This window comes from Triturus cristatus, chromosome 2_1, assembly GCF_964204655.1.
Source record: "Triturus cristatus chromosome 2_1, aTriCri1.1, whole genome shotgun sequence".
In the NCBI taxonomy this organism is placed as follows: Eukaryota; Metazoa; Chordata; class Amphibia; order Caudata; family Salamandridae; genus Triturus; species Triturus cristatus.
The window spans coordinates 1,048,782,886-1,048,807,173 of NC_140581.1; the positions used below are offsets into that span (position 1 = coordinate 1,048,782,886).

The 24,288-nt window shown below is 41.6% G+C and overlaps 1 protein-coding gene across 1 annotated transcript in view; it reads left to right on the top strand.

The window, feature by feature from the left end:
• RRH (retinal pigment epithelium-derived rhodopsin homolog) overlaps window positions 1-24,288 on the top strand; it is a 138,926-nt gene that overhangs the window by 95,153 nt on the left and 19,485 nt on the right. The window contains exon 5 of the mRNA XM_085640847.1: window positions 392-560. Within this exon, the coding sequence (XP_085496973.1) occupies window positions 392-560 (169 nt within the window). The remainder of the gene's footprint in view (window positions 1-391; window positions 561-24,288) is intronic.

A 24,288-nucleotide genomic window follows, 5' to 3' on the forward strand; every position in this document is an offset into this window, starting at 1 on the left:
GAATTATCTTGTTATTCGAAATTGCTAGAGGCAAGGAACGCAGCGCAGGTATTTTTAAAACCATAATATACTTGGAAACAGGGCGCCCTCATCCGAAGTCAGCACCAGATGCGGTGGTACCGGTTGCGCCGCCCTAGAGCCAGCCCTGTTAGTGTGCATGGAAACATATATTAAGCTTAACCAGCCAATATTTAGGAGTGCCCTAATACTTTTCAGGGTAACTTTTATGTTTATGCTAATGCTATCAGGGAGGCTACCTCTTTGTATATCAGGCCTGTGAAGCTCAACTAATGTAAGCTATTGTGCTGAAACAAAATAGTACATCAAATAAAAGTTGCTTGAAATGTGATATGTTCTTTGTTACACTCATTCTATTTGGTTTTATTCACAGGTCTTTTATCTCATACACAATGAGTGTGGTTGCTGTTAATTTTATTGGGCCGCTGTCTGTCATGTTTTATTGTTATTACAAAGTTTCGAAGGCAATGAAGCAGTATACTCATAGCAGCAGCCTCCAGAGCCTCAACATGGATTGGTCAGACCAGCTAGATGTCACAAAGGTAGTATGATGCATGATAATTAATATGTTCCACTTTATTTCTATAAAAATTTGAACATTTATTGTGTTGCCACTAGAGTATTCGTCTTTTGTAAAAATGCAGCGGCGGCGCTCCATTAGAGACAAGGAGTGCCACACCCGCCACCACCAGTGATTAAAACGAAAGTAAAACAGGTTTTAAACCGGTTTTATTTTAAGCCCCTGGACCCACCCCTAGGACTCCGACAGGTCTTGTGGGCGGGTCCAGGGGATGACACTGCTATTGGGGAAGTGGTGTGCACTCGTATCACTGCGCATGAGGTGTTTGGCCAGCCGTCTCTGTCAACTCCCACTTAAAGTGACCAGCACAAAAATCCTTCAATCAGTTTAGGAAAACCAGAACTCAGAGCTGAACTGAAATCCCTAAATACTCCTCTCCTCTACAACGTCAGTGCCCTGCCTCCATGACAGCAAAGTGAATAATTCCCCACACAGACAGCACACCACTTAAAATTCCAAACAGCTCAGCCAGGATTTCGGGGAACCCTGCACAGAAACTGAGCTTTCTGGTAAATGATAAATGAAAAACATAGAAACATTTAACACGAGGAAACCTGCAAGTAAGAACATGGAATAGGACTTCACCACAGTATGGTAAGAACAGACACTCAGAGCCTCAAGGAACAGTCTATAAGTATTTTTCAACTTAGCGTAAGAATCGCACAGCACGTGTCAAGAGGATTAGATGTTAAACCATTGCCAGAATCCTTACCTACAGGACTAAAACATTTAGCAGAACCAGCATGTTTGGTTACTCTTTCTAGCTACACCTAGCCATTTTATGAATGCAATGCCTGCTAACTCCAAAAGGTCCACTTAAAATAAACTTACGACAGACAAACAGCAGCTAACTTCTGTTATGCAGAAGGTTGTAAGAACCTTATCAACACTGAGAACCATCCATCAGAGATGACCCTCTTGATGTGAGTTAAATTAGATCGTCACATAACTCACCAACCCTTTTGAAACACCTCCATTAGGATAACCCACACCTTCCAAACCCCATAAACTCGCTAGTTCAGGAATAAATTTCCCCCAGCAAAAAACTTTTACATGAATCACAACTGCAGATTATAGACTGTATAAAGCACTAAGAGGTCAAAGTGTTGGTGACTGTTGCATTACACAAATATCCAGAAACATAACAGGCCAATGAAATGGCACATTCAGGGATAAAGGCTTAGGGGCATCAGGCACGTTAGTAGCATGGCGCTACACTCTTTGTAACTGCATCGCGCATCTCTTTGTAACAGTTGTTACAGTGTTCTGTCATTGAATTTGAATTCGATCTAGGCTTTAACGGGGAATTTGCACTTTGTTTTTAACAAGAATGTACACGCCGCACTTGCTGCTACTTACCGGCCGGTGAGGTCCCTAGTTGCAGCTGATCCTCATGCTTGCATTAAGTGGCGTGGAGGTGTGGAGGCGGTTCCTGGCAGGGAAGCGGGGGTGCTGACTCTCTCTTCTTCCGGGTTGAGAAGGGCCGAGCCGCCTGAGAGGCTCCATCTTGGTCAGTGCACTCTCTAATCGTCCTGCCCTCCCTGCCCTCAAGACCATAAAGCTAAGGCGCACCAAAGGCAAGCTCATCTGCGCCCATCAGCGTCCCAGAAACGCCCAGCGGCAGCCACTATGCTGGTTCCTTGTCAGTAGCCAAGCACCAATTGTTTTACGATAGGATCTCCTTACTTCGCATTGCCCCTTCTAGGAAATGTTCCGCCCTCTGGTTTCCTGGCGCTTTATGTGAAGATTTCTTCTGTCCTAGTTGTGGCTGGACCCATAGTGCGCCAGCCTCCTTCAGGACCCATCGCAGCCCAGATAATGCTGGCAAAGCGCAGAAACAGTTTAGGGCTGCCTTACTGAACACCAGATCCCTACAGAAACATTAGCTGCCAGTATTTGATTTACTAACCAATGAAGACTTGGATGTACTCTTTCTCACTGAAACTGGGATTTCGGCCCCTGCCAACCCCACACTAGCATTGCCCATTCCCCCTAATTATAGAATTTTTAGGAAAGACCACGATATAGGTAGAGGGTGCGGGGTGGCAATAGTGTATAAAAAAAGAGTATGAATGCTCATCCTTCAATCTCGAAAGGCCTCCAGGAGGTGGAAGCAATGGGTTTCTGCCTGTCCCTCACCCCCAACCAGTCATTGACAGGGGTTCTTCTTTACCGCCCTCCTGGCCCAGCCAGTAGATGTCTGCACTCGTTGGGGAGTGCGTTGGTCCCGTGGACAATGAGATACTTCCTGGTGCTTGGAGATTTTAATGTCCATTTGTACAACGCATCAGGACAAGAAGCTAATGCTCTCTTAGAAATCATGAACCCTCTGACATTGAAACAACAGATCTTCGGCCCTACACACCAGGCCGGACATACTCTTGAGCAGGTTTTTTCTAATTTGGACCAAGCGGTATCTCAACCTACCCCTCTTCCATGGATCGACCACTACCTTATTCCCTTTGCGTGGCCCCAGACCAGCCATAAGCCGCTTTCGAAAGACAACGCTTCATCCTCCTGTCGAGCTTTTCATAAGTTGCAGCTGTACACTATTAATCATGCTCTTACTATGAACATTCCAGTCCTGACCGGTGGTGTACAAGAGGATACTGCCCGCCTAGACAGCTGGATTTGTGAGACTGTGAACTCACTAGTCCCCATTAAAAAGAAATCTCAGACCAGATTATACCCATCGGCTCCTTGATTCAATTCCGAGTTTAGCGCATAAAATAAATATTGCAAGCAGCTCGAGAGGGTTCACTGACGCAACATCGATGTAAAAAATATTTAGTAAAAATATAGACAGTAAAAATATCGACTCCTATACTTAAACAGGTCAGTACAAAAATATTGACGTAAAAAATAGATGTATAAAATATCGACTTTTATATAAAATAATATAATATATATTATATTAAATATAATTTGAACAAAATAGAATACATTTAATATACATTTTAATAAAATATAACAAATAAACATAATAAAAAATAAACACACAAACATAATATTTATACATCACTATTTACTTTAAAACAATTAATAAACTATTATTTTTAATTTATGTTACAAGTTTAAAATAATATAAAAATAACAATATATATTAATAATTTAAAATATAAAATAAAAATATATAATAAATTAAAACATTAAACTATTAAAAATTATTTAAACTTGAATTTCACAATACAATCAGTGCAACAGTAGGGAGAGTGTTGGAAGGCAAAGGGGTCAAAATAACTCACTCCAGTGAGTGCAAAAGTAGGGTAAATGTTGGATAGCGGAGGAGTTAAATTTAATATTCCAACTCCAGTGAGTGAAACAGTAGAGAAAGTGTTTGATAGCGGAGGGGTAAAATTACTATTCCCATTCCAGTGAGAGCAGAAGTAGGGAAATTACTATTCCCATTCCAGTGAGAGCAGCAGTAGGGAAAGTGTTGGGATAGCGGAGGGGAAAAAAATTACTATTCCCACTCCAGAGAGTGCAACAGTAGGGAAAGTGTTGGATAGTGGAGGGGTAAAAATTACTATTCCAACTCCAAAGAGTGCAACAGTAAGGAAAGTGTTGGATAGCAGAGGGGTAAAAATTACTATTCCCACTCCGGTGAGTTCAACAGTAGGGAAAGTGTTGGATAGCAGAAGGCTAAAAATTACTATTCCAACTCCAGTGAGTGCAACAATAGGGAATGTGTTGGATAGCAAAGGAGTAAAATGTACTATTCCCACTCCAGTGAGAGCAACAGTAGGGAAAGTGTTGGACAGCAGAGAGGTAAAACTTACTATTCCCACTCCAGTGAAAGCAACTGTAGGGAAAGTGTTGGATTGTGTAGGGGCAAAAATTACTATTCCCTCTCCAATGAGTGCAACAGTAGGGAAAGTGTTGGATAGCGGAGGGGTAACATTTTTTATTCCCACTCCGGTGAGAGCAACGGTAGGGAAAGTGTTGGATAGTGGAGGGGTAAATATTACTATTCCAACTCCAGTGAGTGCAACATTAGGGAAAGTGTTGGACAGATGAGAGACAAAAATTACTATTCACACTCAAACAGTTAAAACAAAGATAACATATTAGAAATTAAATAAAAACATAAAAATAAATAAACAATATTTAAAAAATGAAAAGTCTAATATATTAAATATATAAAAAGAAAACATATTATAATATTAATTACATATAAAAAAAACTACAAATAATATAGAAAATAAAATTATAAATACATTTATAATAAATAATTCTTTTAAACTCGAAAATATTTATAAACAAAAAAAGTAATTAATACATAAATGTATGTATTTTATTTCCTACCCTGTAACACCACACCAATAAAAAACACTTCAACATTTTTAAATAAATGTACTTACATAATTAACATAATTAATAATCAATTAAAAATATTAATAAAAAACTAATAAACATTAATTGACTACACACCCTTTAACACTATAATATTCACAGCACACACCTAAATTAAACTAAAATAAAAAGACACAATTAAAACGTATTTTTAAATGAAAAACTATTACAATTAGCAACTATATATTTAATAATTAAATACAAATTACTTCCCACCCTTTACTCCAATAAACACCACAACACACACCTAAAATTAATTACACAATTACCACAATTAATTACCCATTAATTAACATCCAATTGTTAATTCATCAATTAACAATAAATTACTTCCCACCCTTAATTACACAATTACCATAATTAATTAATTAAAATTAGTTAACAACCAATTATTAATTAATTAATGATAAATAACTTTACACATTTAACACTATAACATCTCAATTAAACAAATATTAATAAATAAAAAATAATCAATACATTTAATATAATTAAATTACTTCCCATCCTATTCCCCTATAAACCCAGAACCCGATACAGAACTAAAAACTCAAAATTCAATTAAAAACATAATTAATACCTTCTAAAAATGTAACATATATATTAAAAATACAAACAATTCTTATAAAAAAACCAGCACATACATAAAAGATATATACTAAAATACATTACATACAATAAGAAAACGATATTTTCAACAACTATGTTCTTGCAAACGATATTAAACACTTTGATATTTTTAAAATCGATATAACTTACTTTAGTTGATATTCTTGAGTACGATATTCTTGCTATTAATATTTCTGAACCACGATATTAATTACTCTATATTTGTGCCGCCCGATATTTTTTACTCAATATTCTGTCTCTGTACCCTCAAGAGAGAATGGAGACGTAAGTATCACCCTGATGATAAAGCTGAATACAAGTGCACACTCAGGGGAAGCTGTACCTAGCTAAAAAGAGCTTCTACAATACTAGGATTCAGAAAGCTGACAATAAAGCAAAGGAAATCTTTAAAATCGTTGATGCCTTCCTTCGCCCCGTTTTCACATCTACGGCTGACTGGTGTGACAAACTAGATACTTTCTTCCATGAAAAAATAAGACCATTCAAAATAGCTTCCAAAATAGTGTGCATACTTCCTACACACAGAGCCCGGTGCATAGAGAACCTCCTCTCACGTATCCATCCTTAGAAGCATCCTCTCCCTTCTCTCTGCACTAAAGAGCTTAAAATCGGGCTTTCCTCTTGACCTCTGCCCAATTACAGTGTTAAAGATGGCGGCACCTTCCATCAATGCTACTGTGAACTACATATTTAACACCTCGCTGGCAACAGGTGTGGTCCCACAAGCTTGGAAAAAGAATAAAGTGCACCCGCTGCTCAAATAAACAGCAGCGGACACCAAGCAATCAGAAAACTATAGGCATATTTCCCTTCTTCCGGCTCTCTCCAAGATCTTGGAGAAGGAAGTTAATTACCAACTTTCCAGTCACATGGAAGACAATGAAATACTCCACCCCAGCCAATCCTGTTTCCGCCCCCACTTTAGCATGGAGAACACACTTCTCGAAGTGGTGGAGCATGTTCGGAGCACTCTAGACACCGGGGCAAAGCCATGCTTATATTGCTGGACCTTCCAGCGGCTTTTGACACTGTTCCCCACCTTAAGTTGCTTGCGCGCCTTTATTAGATAGGGATTAGACATTCGGCCTTAAACTGGTTATCATCAATTCTGGACAGACGGATTCAGGATGTATGGCTGCCCCCCCACACCTCAGAAGCCAGACCCCTGATTGTGGGCGTTCCGCAGGGCTTGGCTGTCAGTCCCACCCTGTTCAATGTTTATCTGACGCCATTAGCAACTCTCGCAGAGTCCTTAAGCACAAAAGTCATCTCTTATGCAGATGACATACAGCTTCTTTTTGCTTGTGAGAAGGGTAAGGACTTAAGGCCCCATTAGGATGACCGGCCGCCAGTGGTGCAGCGGTCCGTTTCTTTGACATTGTGGCGGGTGCAGCTGTAAGCAGCAACCCCCGCAATGCCAGAGGCACGTCGTGCATTGCCATGCACACCGTGGCAGGCACCGTGCTGTGCCTGCCACCTTGAGCATGGCAATGTAGGGGGGTACCATAGGTACCTCCCAAGTGCAGCCCCCCATGCCCCCGGGGGTCCGCAACAGGCCCCCAGAGCAATTCCCGCCAGCCTTTCCATGGCAGCCTCGCCGCCATGGAAAGGCCTTGAAAACCCAGCATCATGTTATGGATGGCAGTGCCTACCAGGCACCGCCACCATATCATGCCCCAGTTCTGCCCGGCCGGCAATCGTAACAATTGCCGACCGGTGAAAAAGCGGCGGACGGACTTTCCGTCTGCCGCGGTACCCCCCGCCATGGTAATGTGGCGGGGTTAAATGCTGTTGGGATGGCGGGCGGTTCGCCATTGCCGGCTGGGTGGTGGCAATCGGCCCGCCATCATAATGACACCCTTAGATGGGAAGCTGATCTCACGATGTCTCACAAGGTGTTTCACTGGCTGGATTTGCAGCATCTGAGGTGCAACCTGTATAATACGGGGATCGTGACCTTTGGCGATGTCTCTCACAATTTTGTGGAAACCTGCTGGCCGAGCGATGTGCCACACCCTGGTTCCCCTCAAAACTGCATAAAGAACTTAGGGATCAAAATTGACAGCTCCCTCTCCTTCCAACCTCAGATTCAAGCCCTAGTTGGGTCCTGGTTCAACTTGCTTCAAATGTTGAAAAGATTTCTACCTCTTCTATCTGAGTCTGCTGGTAGCAAGGTAGTACAGGCCCTGTTTATGTTGTGACTCGACTATGAGATCATTTTGTACCTTGGTCTCCCAGACTATCTTCTTAACAGACTGCAGATAGTGCAGAACTCAGAGGTGAGACGGCTGCTCAGACTCCCACCTATGTCCTACATGAACCCTCACTTGAGGGCCTTCATTGGCTCCCGGTAAAAAAGAGGGTGGTCTTTAATGCTATGGTCTTAATGCACAAGGCCTTGCACAAGACGGGCGCGTCATATCTCAGAGAGAGAATCAGAGCATACATTCCAGCACGCACCCTTCGCTCTGCCTCAGCGTACCTTGCAAGCGTGCCCCGCATCAATCGCCTCAGAATAGGTGGGAGATCCATTTCTGGGACCACTCTATTGAAATAAACTCCCACTAGACCTTTGTCTAGCCCACAGTCTGGATATCTTCAAGAGAAAACTGAAAACCTTGCTCTTTAACAGCTAATCCAGTTGCCTGGTTAGTCTCCCACTTCCTAACGCTGGGACACTCTGTTGAGTAGCTGCGCGCTTTACAAAACTGTATAACATAACATAAAGCAGACAACGTCAAACCCCTCACTTGCTCCATTATGGACATTCACGCCTGGTAGACAGCAAACCTTCTACAGCTGATTCCAAGGGCATGGAAATAATAATACACCCCACTAACCACAATCACTGAGACACCCATGAAAAAGCAGTCATAAACTAATGCACATCATAAACATGCCAAAACACTTTATGCCCAATTAAACACCAGTCAAGAGCTTTGGAATGTTGCTTTACATCCAGCTCACCTTGAGAAAAAAAGCATTTGCAATGCAATCGGTCTAGCATTTGTGAGAGTTTAAGCTATTGGCATTGTAAATGACAATGGCTTTTATTTATCTGTTTTTATAATTAACACCTAGACAAAAGGCATTGTCATTTACAATGGCAATTGCTCAAACTCTTGTAAATGCAAGACCATTTCAAAGAAGCAGCCGCTACTGTCCTGGGCTGCTTGGAAATTTAAATCGCGCATGGCTCACTGAATGTTGCAGGAAAGCATGTCGTGCCTGAAGTAGGAGAAACTCATTAAAAAAATAGTGCTAACAGACTAAATAAGACATCCCATGTAACAACAGAAGTAAAAGGGACAGTCTTCATGGAAGGTTAAAAATGAAAACAAGACGGTACTAAGGAGGGACTAAAACGCCTGTTAACGAATCAGAAGCCAGCATTTACGAAGGGTACTGACACAAGCCAATGACAAATATGGACGGAGAGTGGGCAGAGGTTCAAGTCTATACTCGAATACAGCATGCCTCAGAGTTGCATGCGCTGCTCAGGCTCGACTTAAAAAGCAGCGACAACCACAGGGCTGTCTTCACCTCACTAATGATAAGATGGGACAATTTGTGCATCATTTGCAGGTTCTTACCCTGACGTTGACACCGCCAGGAGTCTGTTCACGAGAGGTCCACGAGAGGAGCCCCTGCCCCTGATTTTGCTACCCGCGCTGCCTCCACTGGACCACATCTCCCAAGGTCCTTTGCGGCGGCGGCGCTCACAGCTGACGACACCACAGCGCCCGGAGGCGCACTTAAGAGCCGCCGAGTTTGGCGGAGTGGGGGGACAATTTGTGCATCATTTGCAGGTTCTTACCCTGCCGTTGACACCGCCAGGAGTCTGTTAACGAGAGGCCCACGAGAGGAGCACCTGCCCCTGATTTTGCTACCCGCGCTGCCGCCACTGGACCACATCTCCCAAGGTCCTTTGCGGCGGCGGCGCTCACAGCTGACGACACCACAGCGCCCAGAGGCGCACTTAAGAGCCGCCGAGTTTGGCGGAGCGGGGGGACAATTTGTGCATCATTTGCAGGTTCTTACCCTGCCGTTGACACCGCCAGGAATCTGTTCACGAGAGGGCCACGAGAGGAGCCCCTGCCCCTGATTTTGCTACCCGCGCTGCCGCCACTGGACCACATCTCCCAAGGTCCTTTGCGGCGGCGGCGCTCACAGCTGACGACACCACAGCGCCCGGAGGCGCACTTAAGAGCCGCCGAGTTCCGCTATGCGGGACGCGCCGGGCGGGCTGTACGAGGCTGGACTGGGCCACCCCCCTAACTAGTGCTAGTCATACTCTGAGACTGTGTGTTCCAACATCCTGCTGGATTTCAAGGTTTGCTTTTTCAAGGACTTCCACGGTTTGGCTGTTGTTGTTATAAACGCATTGAGGTCTCTGATCAGTATACGCTATGGTGAAAATCCACATTAAGGGCTCTATAGCGGGGGGGTCAGGGACACTAGATGCTTACCTAAAAAAAGCTGAAAATGCCGTGTCAAGATAAATAGAAATGGTGGAAAGAAGGTTGTCATTGGAGCCTTTAACCCAGTTTAATTCAGTGTTACAACATGGTGATTCTATTGCAGATTTTGGTTCTACACAGGCTACCCATCCTCTTCCTTCTGGGCCTGTATTAGAGCCCAGTCTTGTTACAGCCCCCCTTTTTATGAATGTCTCTAGCCCCTCTCTTTCCCCTCCAGCTACACGAACTAGGCAGTTAAAGATCCCTTCTGCTGCCCCTGCTAAAGCATCTAAGGGAAAGAGAAAAGCTAATCATGCCCCCAAAGGAGGTCGTCAACAAGCTAAACAACCCAGGATTAAAGATCCTGTTCAAGGGTTGGTTCGACCGGAATGTAGTTTGGTGGCTCAGGCAACTCCTGATAAGGGTAATGGGCTTATTGAGCATATGGTTCAAGGGGATGTAGTTACCATGGGGGACATGTCGGTCGATTTGATTAAGCCTATGGACGAGCGATTGAGAGCGATCATATCACCAGTCATGGATAGACTTAGTAAGATTGATGATAGACTTGTTCTCATTGAACGTCATATAGCGGGTCAGAACGTACCGGTGTTAAGGCATAATCCATCTGATTTCCACCCCCTAAGTGTAGTTACATATAGAGTGTCTGAACTGGTAGAGTCTATTACGACACCTGTTGTTGGTCCTATAAACCCCCTACTACCTGCTCTGGGTACAAACTGTGATGTTAGTCCCGGGTTGAGGGGTCACACTGAAAGATTAAGTTCACGGGGGGAGCTTACTCGTAAGGAACGTCCATTACATTTGCCACCGGAGGCCTGCCCATATACTCTTATTTTGGCCAATGTTCCGAAAATTTGTGACGGCAAGGAAGAGCATTGGTCCTCCTTAAAAAATAAATCCCTTCACTATTTGGCTGGTAAGACAGTTTTGGGGAGTCACCTCTATGATTGTTTTAAAATGGTGAGAAGGGTTCCATGGGTGGGGAAGTCCAAAAAGACACTGAAGGGTGATTGTGTTGTTGTGAATTTTAGTTCCCCTGACATAGTAGATCACATCTTGAGGCAAGCTGGGTCTATCAGAATACAACAGGACTATGTTAATGTTCTCCCATTGGGCTTTTTTTATCCACCTCATTTTTTGGTGCCTGCCGGAATGAGAGAGCATACTTTTCAGCACGCCCCTGTAAGTAAATTATTGGCATTAAGTAATAGATATGAGGTCCTTAGTACTTTAGATGTTAATGACTGACTCAGGATTGATAGAGTTTTCACCCACAATGATGTATCTAGAGTAGTCTTTTCTAATTTCTCTGGGTCTTTATCGCCCAGGGCACCTGCTGTGGAAAATACGGTTAACTTTAGTGATTCAACAGATAAAATGTTACCTCTACAGGCAGAGTACGGCAAAAGAGCCATTCAGAGGTGCATTGAGGAAGCTCCTGTAGTTGGGAGCGGTATAGCTTCCACTATTGATCCTGTAAATCTGAGTGTTGAGTTGCCTATTCACGGAGTGGAAGTTGATTCACAATCTCTCTCACTTGATTGGAAAATAGCATAATACAAGAGCTAGGGTGTGTAGGGGGTACTCCAGCAATGGATATAATTACTACTTTATCATGGAACATTGCGGGTTTGCGTTCTAAAAAAGGCGATCAAAATTGGAGGGCTTTTCTTTCTACTTATCATATAATCGCCCTTCAAGAAACATGGGAGGCTACAGACCCCTACTATTTGGATGGGTATCAGTCTTTTATTAAATATACTGTGCCTTCTATTTTGGGGAGACCACGAGGGGGTCTTTTGTTATTATTCAGCCTAAAGTTACTATATAGTATGGAGCTGTTAGTGACTAATTCCTCACATATTTTAGCGGTGAAAATGGAAGGTGTTAACCTGCCATCACTATTGGTGGTTAATTTTTATAATTCATTTACTAGGCACGATGAATTAGAGCATCTTAAAGCACTGTTCACATTCCTGGACGAGTACGATGCAATGAATGTTAGACCTTATTTTCTTTTACTTTTTGGCGATTTTAATATTCATGTATGTCATCTTAATTGTCTTGGCAATAACAATCATGATCTTTGCCCGCAAGAGGCTACCCACTTTGAACACTCTAAGGGCGGGATATGTTTAGAGAGTATGGTATCTGCTTATCATTTATATACGCCTGTTCAAGACCTGTTGGTTCCTGTCCCTACGTTTACGGGTCAAGGCCGTTGTAGTACGATTGATTATATCTTCGTATCTCGCCTTTTGAAGGATTTATTGGGTTATTTTCGTGTTATTCAAAATGCCTTAAGTGACCATAATCCTCTCACTGTGGAAATCAAAGTCAAGGCCTTGATGAAAGATGTTTCACTGCCTTTGATTTCCAATACAAACTTAGTGTCTATTAGCCAGGGAAGACGACTGAGATGGGATGTTATCACCCCGGCTGATTTCCTTGAAAACTTATATGAAAGTAATAAAGAGGATTTTAGTCTGTCTTTCGGTAGTGGCGCTACCGAGGGAAATTCTTGGTGCCTTCGATAGGATAACTAAACAAGTTGTGGGCAATCTTACCAGTCATGGGAGACCAAGGCCCAAGAAACTTAAAAACTGGTTTGACCATGCTTGTGTTAGTGCTCACTCCGCTCTCTTGTCGGCACTGAAAGAACCCGGTAAAAACCCAAGTAAGATTGCAGAGGCAAGAAGATGTTATAAAAAAGCAATAAAGGACAGGAAAACTCAGTTAAGAAACAAGGCATGGGACGATTTGTCAGACGCAAGTGTTCAGAAAAATAGTATCCAGTTCTGGAAGGTGATTAATAGTCCACTTTCCGATGAACTGGAGAATACTAACAAAGAGTGTCTTATCCCGCCAGATAGATGGGTGGCTCATTTCAGTGGTCTTTACTCGGAGATTCAAGAATTTAATCCAGTAAACTTTGCGGATAGTATATTAGCCTCAAGAATCCTTTTTAAGGAAGAAGAAGTCCTGGAGGCCATTGAGTCAATGGCAAAAGGTAAAGCTCCAGTACCGGATGGAGTCCCCGCGGACCTTTATAGGGCAGATCCAAGGTTTTGGGCAAAACTTTTAACTTGTGTTTTTAATGCTGCATCTGAGGCCGGTGCTCCTAATTCCTGGGGCAAAGCTGTTATTGTCCCACTATTTAAAAAAGGTTCAAGAGAAGATCCGGCATGTTATCGGCCAATTTCTCTCTTGGATTCTGCCATGAAAGTAATGGGTAAAGTTGTCCTTGCCCGTTTAACAAGTTGGTTGGAGGATAAATCCATAATCTCTGACCTACAATACGGGTTTAGACAAGGAAAGGGTACTGTAGGTCAATGCCTTAATTTACATCTCATTATTGGGAAATACACGGTCGCTAAGCAGGGGGACCTTCATTTAGCTTTTATGGATTTGTCCACTGCTTTCGATCTTGTAAATCGGCAAAAATTATGGGCTTTACTAGCTGTTTTGGGGCTTGACCCAGTATTGATTTCATTTTTGGCTGTTATCCATGAGGACACTACCACAGTTGTCCGCTATAGTGAAGACGGGAGTCTGTCAGATGCTTGGCAGGTAAGGCGCGGGGTAAGACAGGGGTGCATTCTTGCCCCCCTGCTTTTCTCGCTTTACATTAATAAGTTGGGTGCGGTTTTAACCTCGTTTAGTAAAGATATCCCCAAAGCCGGCTCAAAAATGATCCCTGCGTTACTATATGCCGATGACACTGTCTTGTTGGCAAGAACCGCGAGAGGTTTACAAGCTCTTTTAAATGGTTTTTATGATTTTATGGTCTCCTTAGACTTATTAATAAATTTCAAAAAATCACATTCCATGTCAATAGGCACTGGGAGGGCGAAAAGGGTTAAATTTTTCTGTAATGGGCAGGAGCTAATAAAAGTGCAGACCTTCCCATATTTGGGGATCGTATTTGACGATAGAAGATCTTGGGTCATGCAACGTGCTCAGAAAAAGAATACCCTTGCTAGAGCAACAGGAGCGCTGTTGGGCTTTGCAAAACGTTTGGGGTGTAAACCGCTTCCCGCTCTTATGAAGATTTATAGAGCTAAGTGTATTCCCATGGCCCTATATGGTAGCGAGGTTTGGGGTTATAAGGCCTCGCCTTACATCCAAATAGTAGAAAATACTTTCTTTCGGAAATTGTTGTCTCTTCCCCCTTCTGCTTCAATTTTTAACATACATGAGGATTTGGGGGTGGGATATCTTATTGATCAAATTTCCGTGGCTCCACTATTAGGTTGGTTTAGAGTTTGGGCACAGCAGCCTCCGAATCTAAACCAACAAATTATTCAAGACTGTTTGTCCCTTGATGAAGCTATGTCTATCCCATGGATTCGTTACATTAAAAACAATCTGGAGTCACTTGGCTGTCTCAAATTGTTTGACAGTCCATGTGCGCTGAGCAAGGTGAAAATAAAGGCCTTTAAGACCCAATTTTTGAACAGAGCGATGCTGCTGAGGGAAGGAGATGAATTGGGGAAGCCGGCAGTTAGGAAGTTTGTCATGCTAAGTTTAGGTTGTGAGATCCAGCCATACTTAACCTATATAAACAAACCATTCCATCTGTTTTTGTTAATAAGGTTTAAACATGGAATGCTTCCCTGGCTATTGGCCTACCCCAAAGGTTTTTTCAAAGAGGGTACTTTGGGGCCTTGCCCTTGTGACAACATTTCTGAACAAAATACATTGCACATGGTATTTTTTTGTAATTTTTACTCTTCACAGCGTAAAAAACATATTCTCCCGATTTTTAAGAATCGTCATTTTGAGCAAGTGAGGCCTGCTTTGGCCTATTTACAAATGCTGGAGTCTCCTCTGGTTTGTTTTGGGGTTGCTAGCTTCATCGTCGGGGCCATTAGGTGTAGAAATAGGGTTTAGCACTCTCAGTAATCCCCACCCTATTGTTTTTAATAAACTGTTGAAGACGGAATGCTGAAGTAGAAATGATTTTATAGATTTGTAATATGATTGAATTAATTGAAAGACATACTTTTATTGTATTTAGTGCCAAAATGTATAGTATTTATTTTTGTGTGAATTTTTTGTAATTGCATTTACCCGTACCATGAAATTTTGTCTTGTGCTTTGATGGTTTTAAAATTTTAACCGAATAAAGCAAACTTTTGACTTTGACTTGACCGATAAGATGTTACAGATTGTCTCTAAAAATACTTAACTACAGTAGTCCTTTCTCTAGGCCTTTAGACTGAAGAGTAGCAATGCCATCAAAATATATTTGTCACACAGAAAAAGGGGCCACGGGTTCGGATTAGAAGGAGGTTATTTAGCTGTCTGAATGTGCTCTGCCATGAAAAAACAGGGGGTTTCCCTTTTCAGGACGGTACCCCTCACACACCAGAGGTGTCATGCTTCATCATAAGGGTGCCTCCTCAAGTGCCGACATTAGAGACAGATGTGTAGATCACTCGACCAACATGTTTTGGCCAGAAAGACCTAGATAGTGTCACAGCCTTCTTCAGGGTCAGTTGTTCAGCTACTGCAATAAATAAGTGCAACTATGTGAAAAGAACATGAAAAACACGTGAATAAATCAAGAGTATGATACTGAACCAGTATAATTGACTGTTCAGTATGTACTGCATACAACCACTGTCGGTTGCTGAATTCACCACGTCTGTCCCGGCATATTAGTCATGTGGTACGTGCACCAAAACCACAAGTTCGTGGAGTATTCCAGCGGGCAGCACATGTCCAGGGGCAATAAACCCCTGGACGTGTGCTAATGTCGGCACTTGTGTTATCAGCTTCTCACTGTTTTTAATCCTGACACGGGTAGCCGAATAAAGTCACATATAGCTAGCATTGTAGCCAGTTTTAAACTCTCACATCACAACACTGCACTTTTCTACACACACACCAGCCTTACATGGGGTTTAGTACATCCCACTTGACTCAATAAAATCATTCCTGAGATCCTCCCTCGTAGAGAGGGGTTTGTAGCCCACATGAAGACTAGGTCTTTCACGTGAGGAGGCACCCCTATGATGAAGCATGACAGTGAGGGGAACCGTCCTGAAAAGGGAAACCCCCTGTTTTTGCATGGCAGAGCACATTCAGACAGCTAAATAACCTACTTCTAATCCGGACCCGTGGCCCCTTTTTCTGTGTGACATTAATTTGGTGGGGAGTTGGCCCACGCAGGTCCTTAAAACTCCTCTAGCCCCCAAGTGTATTGATGATCAAAATATATTTGCCGGGCCTATTTGTTTCCTACTCTGCCGATTATAGAAAATGCTGGGGCATGAGTGATCAGCTCCTAAACTAACAATCATTGACAAAGCCAATAGGTCTCATCGTTTGGACCTATTGGCTTTACCCATGCAGTTTCCTGATGATGTGTAGCATTGCTGATGCTGAACATCATCTGCAACAACAAAAAAAGAAGGAAAAAAGGCGCAAAGTTGTGAATCGCTGTTGCTGGTTACATCATTTTGTAGAGGCCACTGGGATCAGTAAATAATAAAACGTTTTTTTATTGTGACGTCGCAAAATAGAAAATAAGAAAAGACCTGCAGGGTTGGGGTGGTATGGAGGAACAATGGGGTCGGAGGTCGGTGGAGCAGGCAAAAAGCAGCCCAGGAGGAAGAAAGAGCAGCATGGGTACAGGGGGAGAAGCATACCATGGAGAAAATAGCACAGAGCATGGGGGCGAGGGAGTTCGACAGTAGTAGAGGCACATGAGAGAGTCAGTTAGCACAGCACACAAGGGAGAAAGAAATATAGGGTGGCGGGGCAGCTTTTGAGGAAAAGCACGAGAGAGAGAGAGTGCAGCAGATGAGAGTGAGGGCCACATGAAGCCTGAGGGTTATTAGGGAGAGAAGTATGAAAGGCAGAGAGCTGGAAAACACATACGTTCTTGAGTGCTTGTGTAAAAAGTAGTTGCCTAAAAGTGAACAGGGGAAGGATACAAGTCCGCCAATCAAACGTCTGGTAAAGATGCTATGTTCCAGGGGAGAGACTAACACAGGAAGGGGGAAGACAAACAATTGAATAAGAAGCAAGCAAATGAGAGTGACAATAAAGCCAACCGATGGTAAGCAAAGGGTGGGCTGTAAGCCACTGTAAGTTCATAATAGGTCTTTCACAACCAGGCAGCTTGAACTGTCTTGTATGCGAGACCTAAAAACATTTTGGCTTCTGATGAAAAAGAGACACTTCTAAATACCTCGGTAGACTTCTTTGTGCTCTTTATGACGCAGGTACAATTTTGTTTCAAAATAAATTTAAATAAAAAACATAAAAAATGTATTAACTACTATTCTTGCACTTACATGCATTTTTTAGGGTTTGTTTCATGAAGTCTTGACTCTTGAAGTAGACTTGTGCATTTATCACAGCAAATGTGTATGATCACATACATTGAGGCATGCATGTTCTCTGGAAGTAAGCTGTTTAGTTATCATAGTGAAATGTATGTCAATTATGCTAGTTTAGATAAATGTGGTCTCTTTTTTCTCCCACCTAGTAAGCAAAGTGCCATAGTGTAGAAATTAGTGTATATTAATAAGAATAACTTGTAGTATAGTCCTTGCTAATGCTTCCTCGCTGGCTCATGGCAATGTAAATAAGAGAAGCTTCAGCTTATGAAATTGCACTGAAACTGCTCAATTTTGCACCAGTGTAGCACAATTTGCGCAAACATTTACATCAATTGATGAGCACAAAATATCCTTAGGTCTGCCCTGTTAGGCAGATTTAGCAGTCTATCAGACTTTTGTAATAAATAAAACTAATACAAAAAATAATACATAGAGTAGCTTTGGGTCAATCCCATCCAGTTATTGCTTACTTGAAGTTTTCATCTCAGATTGGTTCAGCACACAGGAGAGTATACATACAGTGAGCAATAGGACAAACTATGTCCACAATTGGTTTGAATATCAGTGTCATTCAATATTTGGCACATAATGATTGAGTTATAGTTTTAAAAGTCATATAATGAAGTTTCATTTGTCTAAATATTGGCAATGATATTACATTATATTATAGTGCTTTCAATAGACGCAGTGAAGGTATACAAATAGCAACGTGGTATAGGTCATAGGTATGTTGGCGCCACTAAAAGATTCACACACTAGTTGCCTATTCTCTACTACTAGGACGGTGCTGAAAGGTGTAGAGAACCACAAACTCTACAGAGGGAAGCAAAGCTAGCACAAATTATTCTTATTCCCCAGCACACGTGAATATGAAAACTTCAAAGTATCGGTTAGTTATTAACAATCACAGCAGGCCAAAACATATCGAAGAGTCATGAGTCAGGTCTTCTTCTTTTCTTTTATTCAAGAAGCCTCCCTAAGACACTCCACAGCCAACACGTGTTTCGTCGTGTAGGGATTGTGGTCCCACGACTTCATCAAGGCTAAGTTCCTTGTTTTGTCACCAAATCTGATAGATCCACAACACAGGCCATGAGAGTAACTAGACGTTCACACATCGATCTCAGCCACAGTTTTATGTGTATCAAGAGGTTACCACAGGGCATCAGTTCTACTCTTTGTGATTATCTTATTAGCTCCATCTCCTTTCTGAGATGTGCCCAGGCCCCTTTCTAGTGAACTCTCTGTGAATCAAAGAGCACCCTTTAAGTGTACTGAAGAGCCTTGCTCTTTTTCCTCCAGTGTGTGTCCCTCCCAGCTCACCGGAATGCAGCAATCCATAAATGTGTCTGGGGGTGTTCCTCTACCCCCTAATGCTCCTCTAGTCAGCCCTCGGTCTCGTAAAATGGAACCCAGAATCGTCCATATATTGTACCATTCACAGGCACACACGCACTCCCAGGGCATGAATACCACACACGCGCACTGTACATCACTACACATTGACTTTATGTTGGCCAAGTGAGAGTTAAGCACACGGCAGCAGATCTGGTGAGCCTGTAGACCCCACTACAGTGACACAGGTAAAAAGACCTGTACACGTCTACAAATTACTACACAATATGCTGCAATTATCGCACCCATACTACTTAACTCCTGGCAAACACAGTAGCCGTGCTAACAAAACAAGATGAGGGATGAAGCGCTGACACTTTTCAACCACTCACCTCCAGTCACAGATCTAGGTTTAATCCATCGTTCTTTAGCTCACCATGCCACCCCAGTCTGGACCCTGCCATATTCAAATCAGTCTTTACCCTGCTCCCCATGGGAACAGTCGAGCCCGAACTGTCAGGCCAGGTCCTCCCTGGACCGGAAACAAGCATTCTGGGACTGGTTTCGGGGTTTCACCTCTCATCAACCAGGCTAGCTTCAATCCAGTGGTGCAGCGAGCAAGGGACCCACATCAAGGCGTAGCAGTTCATCACTATAAGGTTATCGCTTTGGGTGTCCCTCCTGGTCCGACAAGACCACAATCCATGAGACAGGCGTATGCCATGGCGCACACGCATGATTCGTGTTCGCCTATTGCAACAAAAACCAGCACCATGGATCCAGACATCTTTGCAGCTGGGCCACTCAGGTCACGCATGCCACCATGCAAGGAGCTTTTCAACCTTAACAGTAGATTTATACACTAATCGCAAGATACTGAAAGATGCAAATTATTGCGAACTGGTTGAAGAGCATAGGGCCAATGTGGTTGCCAAAACATACCCTACATGTGAGGATGAAACATCTTTGAAGATGACTTTCTTTTCACCAAGTTTGTATTTTCCGCATTGGATTTCCCCTATCCCCTACTCTCCTGCTCAGGGTAAGTATTCTAAGAAAGATTAAATGAATAAAACGATATATTTTTAAATGGGCAGTTGTCTTAGTATATCAAAGCAAGGCGAAAAAAAAACACTTGCCACTGAAGGTAGTGCATTTTTTCCATGACTAGTGTGACATCTTCCTGCTGCTTTTTTCTAATCATTTCATGTGATTTTAATGAAAGATTTAGAATTTTTTTTTTTAAAACACGAAAAATAAGCTGTCAGATAATAACCTCCAAGAATGTTCACGCCTTATATCTGCAACCATAACTCAAGTCATCGGGGTGCTTTAATTTATGCGAATTATGTGTAAAATTTCCATAATTGGTTAGGACCCGAAAGACCTTACAAAGCGCTGACAGTTTTTTTAAACTAAGAGAAACCTGAGCTGATCGGTAGAAAAAATACTGACCATCGCTTAGTAACGACGAAACAGATGTGAAGTCCATGAAGTCAGCTACTTGGCTATCACCCATTGTAAGACTACAGGTCCTGAGACTTATCAAGAACACAAAAGCACAATTGCTCCTCTGGTGATTTAGTTTGATCAAATTGCAAAAAAATAATGCCATACAAACTGAACACGTTTTTCAGATGTATACACTAATCCATTCGTTTTGCAGTTTGCTCAAACTGATTGTGTTGCCTTGTTTTATTCTAATTACCCAGGTTCGCTCTTGGTTCAATTTGATTGTACAATTTTTGTAGAGCAGTTTCAAGAGCCAAATAAGAAACATTTCACAAATAGGCCAGCCAGCCGAGAATTATCTATATTTACTGCTTTTTGCTGATTCATTCAAATATCTTTACTATTTCCAGTTAAAATGTTATTTGTCTGTTTTCCACAAATGCAATCAGAGAAGTATGCAATAAATGCGGGCTGTATATCTTCTGTATTTTTGAATTATATCTCTTCACTTACAATTTGCTGCACTGTTTATCTTGTATTTTGTATCTGCCTGTCAAACCATGCACCTCAATATATCTATTAAGTTTGTTGGCTGCAGCCGAACAAAATAGGGTTGTTTCTGGCATCTTTTGTGTAAAACAAATATGTGACTAGATATACATGTAAAATGGGCGTATTATTTCACTCATTATTTTTAGACCTGCTTAAAATACACCTCCTTTGAAATAAACACTGATGGGCGATTCACAAAGACTTCTATTTTTACAAGCACAGTTGCTGGTCCCAAGACAATATGTTGATGGCCATGGCACATGTGCCATTAGAAAAAGGTTAAAACTTCCATATTCTTACAAACTTCAAAACAACAGTGGATCACATTTTTAAACTCTACGGATCCTGTTTGAGTCCCACTTTACGTTCTCCTCCGCCAGACTAGAGTTTAGTCCGCCAATTTGCACTTGTATGCCCTGACTAAAATATGCACTTTTGTGAACAATTACCTACTGGTCCAGGCAGTGGTACTACCTAGACCATGGGTACTCACAAACATTTTCTTAGGGGCAAAAAAGTATGGTCGGTTGTGTGACTCAGGGCCGCATTGATGGTAACAAGGTTGGGTAGGAGGAGGGTGTGGGGGGAGTAAGGTAGGGGTAAAAGAAGCAAAGCATGTACATCACGTGGTCAGTGAGTCGTCAAGTTATTTTGAAGGTTTCATTCTGTAGTGCCCTCTAAATCAAGCCCCTAGTGTCTAGAAGAGTCACAGAGCTGACAATACAGCGTCACTATCCCTCTATTGCATCCTTGGGTAAGCCTTCTCTGCTTGCTATCGCTACCCTGGGTGAGTTAAGTGCACAAAGTTAGTAACTTTATTATTGAATTGGAATGAAATAGAATCTTTGACCTCACAATCTCTTTAAGCCTTTAGTTTCTCATCTGTCAACTTTAGGGGTGCTTAGAAACAGGCTCAGTTAAGGTAGTGAGTGCTAAAACAAATTCTTGACAAAGACCCCCCCAAACAAGGTATGTTGTTCACTGAGGTGTACAAACATAAACACTCCACCCCCACGACTAGACATGGGACACTGGGAATGTTTTTGCCATGACACCAAGACTCAACGTCTACTCCTTGTTTTGCCACAATGCCAAAATATGCTGCTTGTGAACAGCACAGTGGCATTTCTTTGGTAAGGGTAGTCCCTAAGTATCACTATCTGTGCCATTCACACCACATTTGTTGTGTAAGGAAAAAGATGGAAATTATGGAACCAGATAGCATGTTTTTTTTTTATTAATCTCATCTGTCCATTGTGACAAATTGTATGCTCTTGGATAATTACTTCTCAAGCTATTTCTTTGTTCCTTTTTAAACAGAGATAGGAAAAACAAATCAGGCAAAATACTGGTATTAAGTATCTGATAAGAAAACAGGAGTGTAACCCAACAACTATTTGATTTTATACTAGGGAGAGAGAACATCTAGTCTCATAGCTCACTTACTTAATTATGGTGCAGTAAGAAAGTTTTGAATTTTGAAATAAGGAGTCCTTCACTGTGGGGTTGGCACCCCTGTTTCACCAAATTTTTCTGAATGTAGTGCTCATGTCAATCAAACAGGAGCCATGCGTTGTTGTTCATCATGGGGCCGCATGTACATTTAGCAGGGCCGCAAGAGGCCCTAGGAACATACTTTGAGCACCACTGACCTAGACTGTAGTATTGTATGTCAGCATATGTAGGACTGCCAAAGAAGGAAACACAGAAGCTATGCAAGGTGCAAAATAGAATCATGTGCTCGACCTATGGTATAAGGAAAAATGATCACATCTGCAAAAAGGTCTGAATGGCACTGGCTAAAACTGGAGCAAAGAAATTCAACACCTTGGACTCTATTCACAAACTGCCCTGTGTAGTATATTTAGTAGTATTACAGTGGTACTGCTCAAGTACTACAAATACTATTCATAAACATATATGTGGAGACAACATCTCTTATCTTGCGGAGTTCTCTGCCCTGGTTGCAGAGATCTCCGTATGTGGAGGTATGTAAGTTCAGTAATAAATGTGAAAGGAACCTTGGTGAGTAGCTGGAAAATGGAGAATACGTAGAAATAAATGGTAGGGATTCAGGGAGGGGTAAAGAGGATTTAGGTGTCAGTAGAAAGGGGTTTAGGCAGGGGCGGCCCATGCAGGTAAGAGCGATGGAGCGGGTGGGCGAATTCGACAGACGACGAGAGAAAATTAAATAAATGATTTAATTTTCCCTGGCGACTGTCGAATTCTCCCCCGCTCTTACCTGTGCAGGCCACTCCTGGGTTTGGGGAGGGACATGGAAACACAAACACTAATCCAAAAAAGAGCAAGCCCATTTCTATTCACAAACTGAACTTCTAAAGTTACTAGAGCTAAAACGGGCACAAAGAGACGTAGATGTACTGTAGCCTAGCCTTCGAGTGAGTCCAACACCACACATGGCCACTCACAGGTACTGCAACACACTAAAAAATAAAGGCAGCAGAGAATTAAAAAAAAGATCCTATAAGAATTAATGATAAATAAAATCAGTTATTTCGAATTTTAAATTAGACATCTATGATTAAAAGTTATATTCAATTTTATTTTTTAGATTGAATACATTAATGTTTACATTTTTATTTAAAAAGAAAAAAAACGTACATTTTTAATAAAAATTTAAATTTATGAATCGTATTTAAACAATTACATTTTATTAAAATTTACTAAATAATAACTAAATGTAAAAACGTTTGTGAGGATGGTATTTAAAAAGTAAACATTTAACGAACACATTTTATTTAGTTAAATGCTGTAACATTTATTTTGTTTCAATTCTCTGTTAAAAAAATATTTGAATGTATTTTACATTTTTCCTCTACATTGGCATATTTTAAATGTTGTTTTAAGACTTTTAATACCTTTTTTTAACCTATAGTTTACTAAAAGGCATTTCCACCAAAATGTGAAAGTTACCAGAAGTAACTTTACACTCATAAATTCTGTTCTAGCAGGATAAACCTCTGTTTTAAGGGGTTGGAAACCTGTAAGTCTGCACTTGCCCTTAACTAGGGACCAGATACACAAAACCGTTTTGTGGTCACAAAGCCTTCAAATCTCTAAATCGCAGGATTTGTGACAACAAAATACGTTTTTGTTATGCACTAAAGCCTTTTTGCGGTTCACTAAATGGTTACTGAATTGCAAAATGGGTTTAGAAATGCATAACTAATAGCTATTTGGAAGGGATGTGTTTAGGGCTTCCCTGCCAAATTGCAATTCACAGTGTATTAATGTTTTGCGACCGTAATCCATTTGCAGAACATTGAAAAGTTACAGACTACCAAGTTATGGTGGTAACATATTAAAACAAGCATTTGCAATGCAATAGGTCTCGCATTTACAAGACTTTAAGCTATTGGCATTGTAAATGACAATGCCTTTTATTTATGTTTTAAAAACTAAAACAAAAATAAAAGTCATTGTAATTTACAATGTCAATAGCTCAAACTCGCGTATATGCGAGACCTATTGCATTGCAAATGCTTGTTTATTTCTACCATATGTGGAT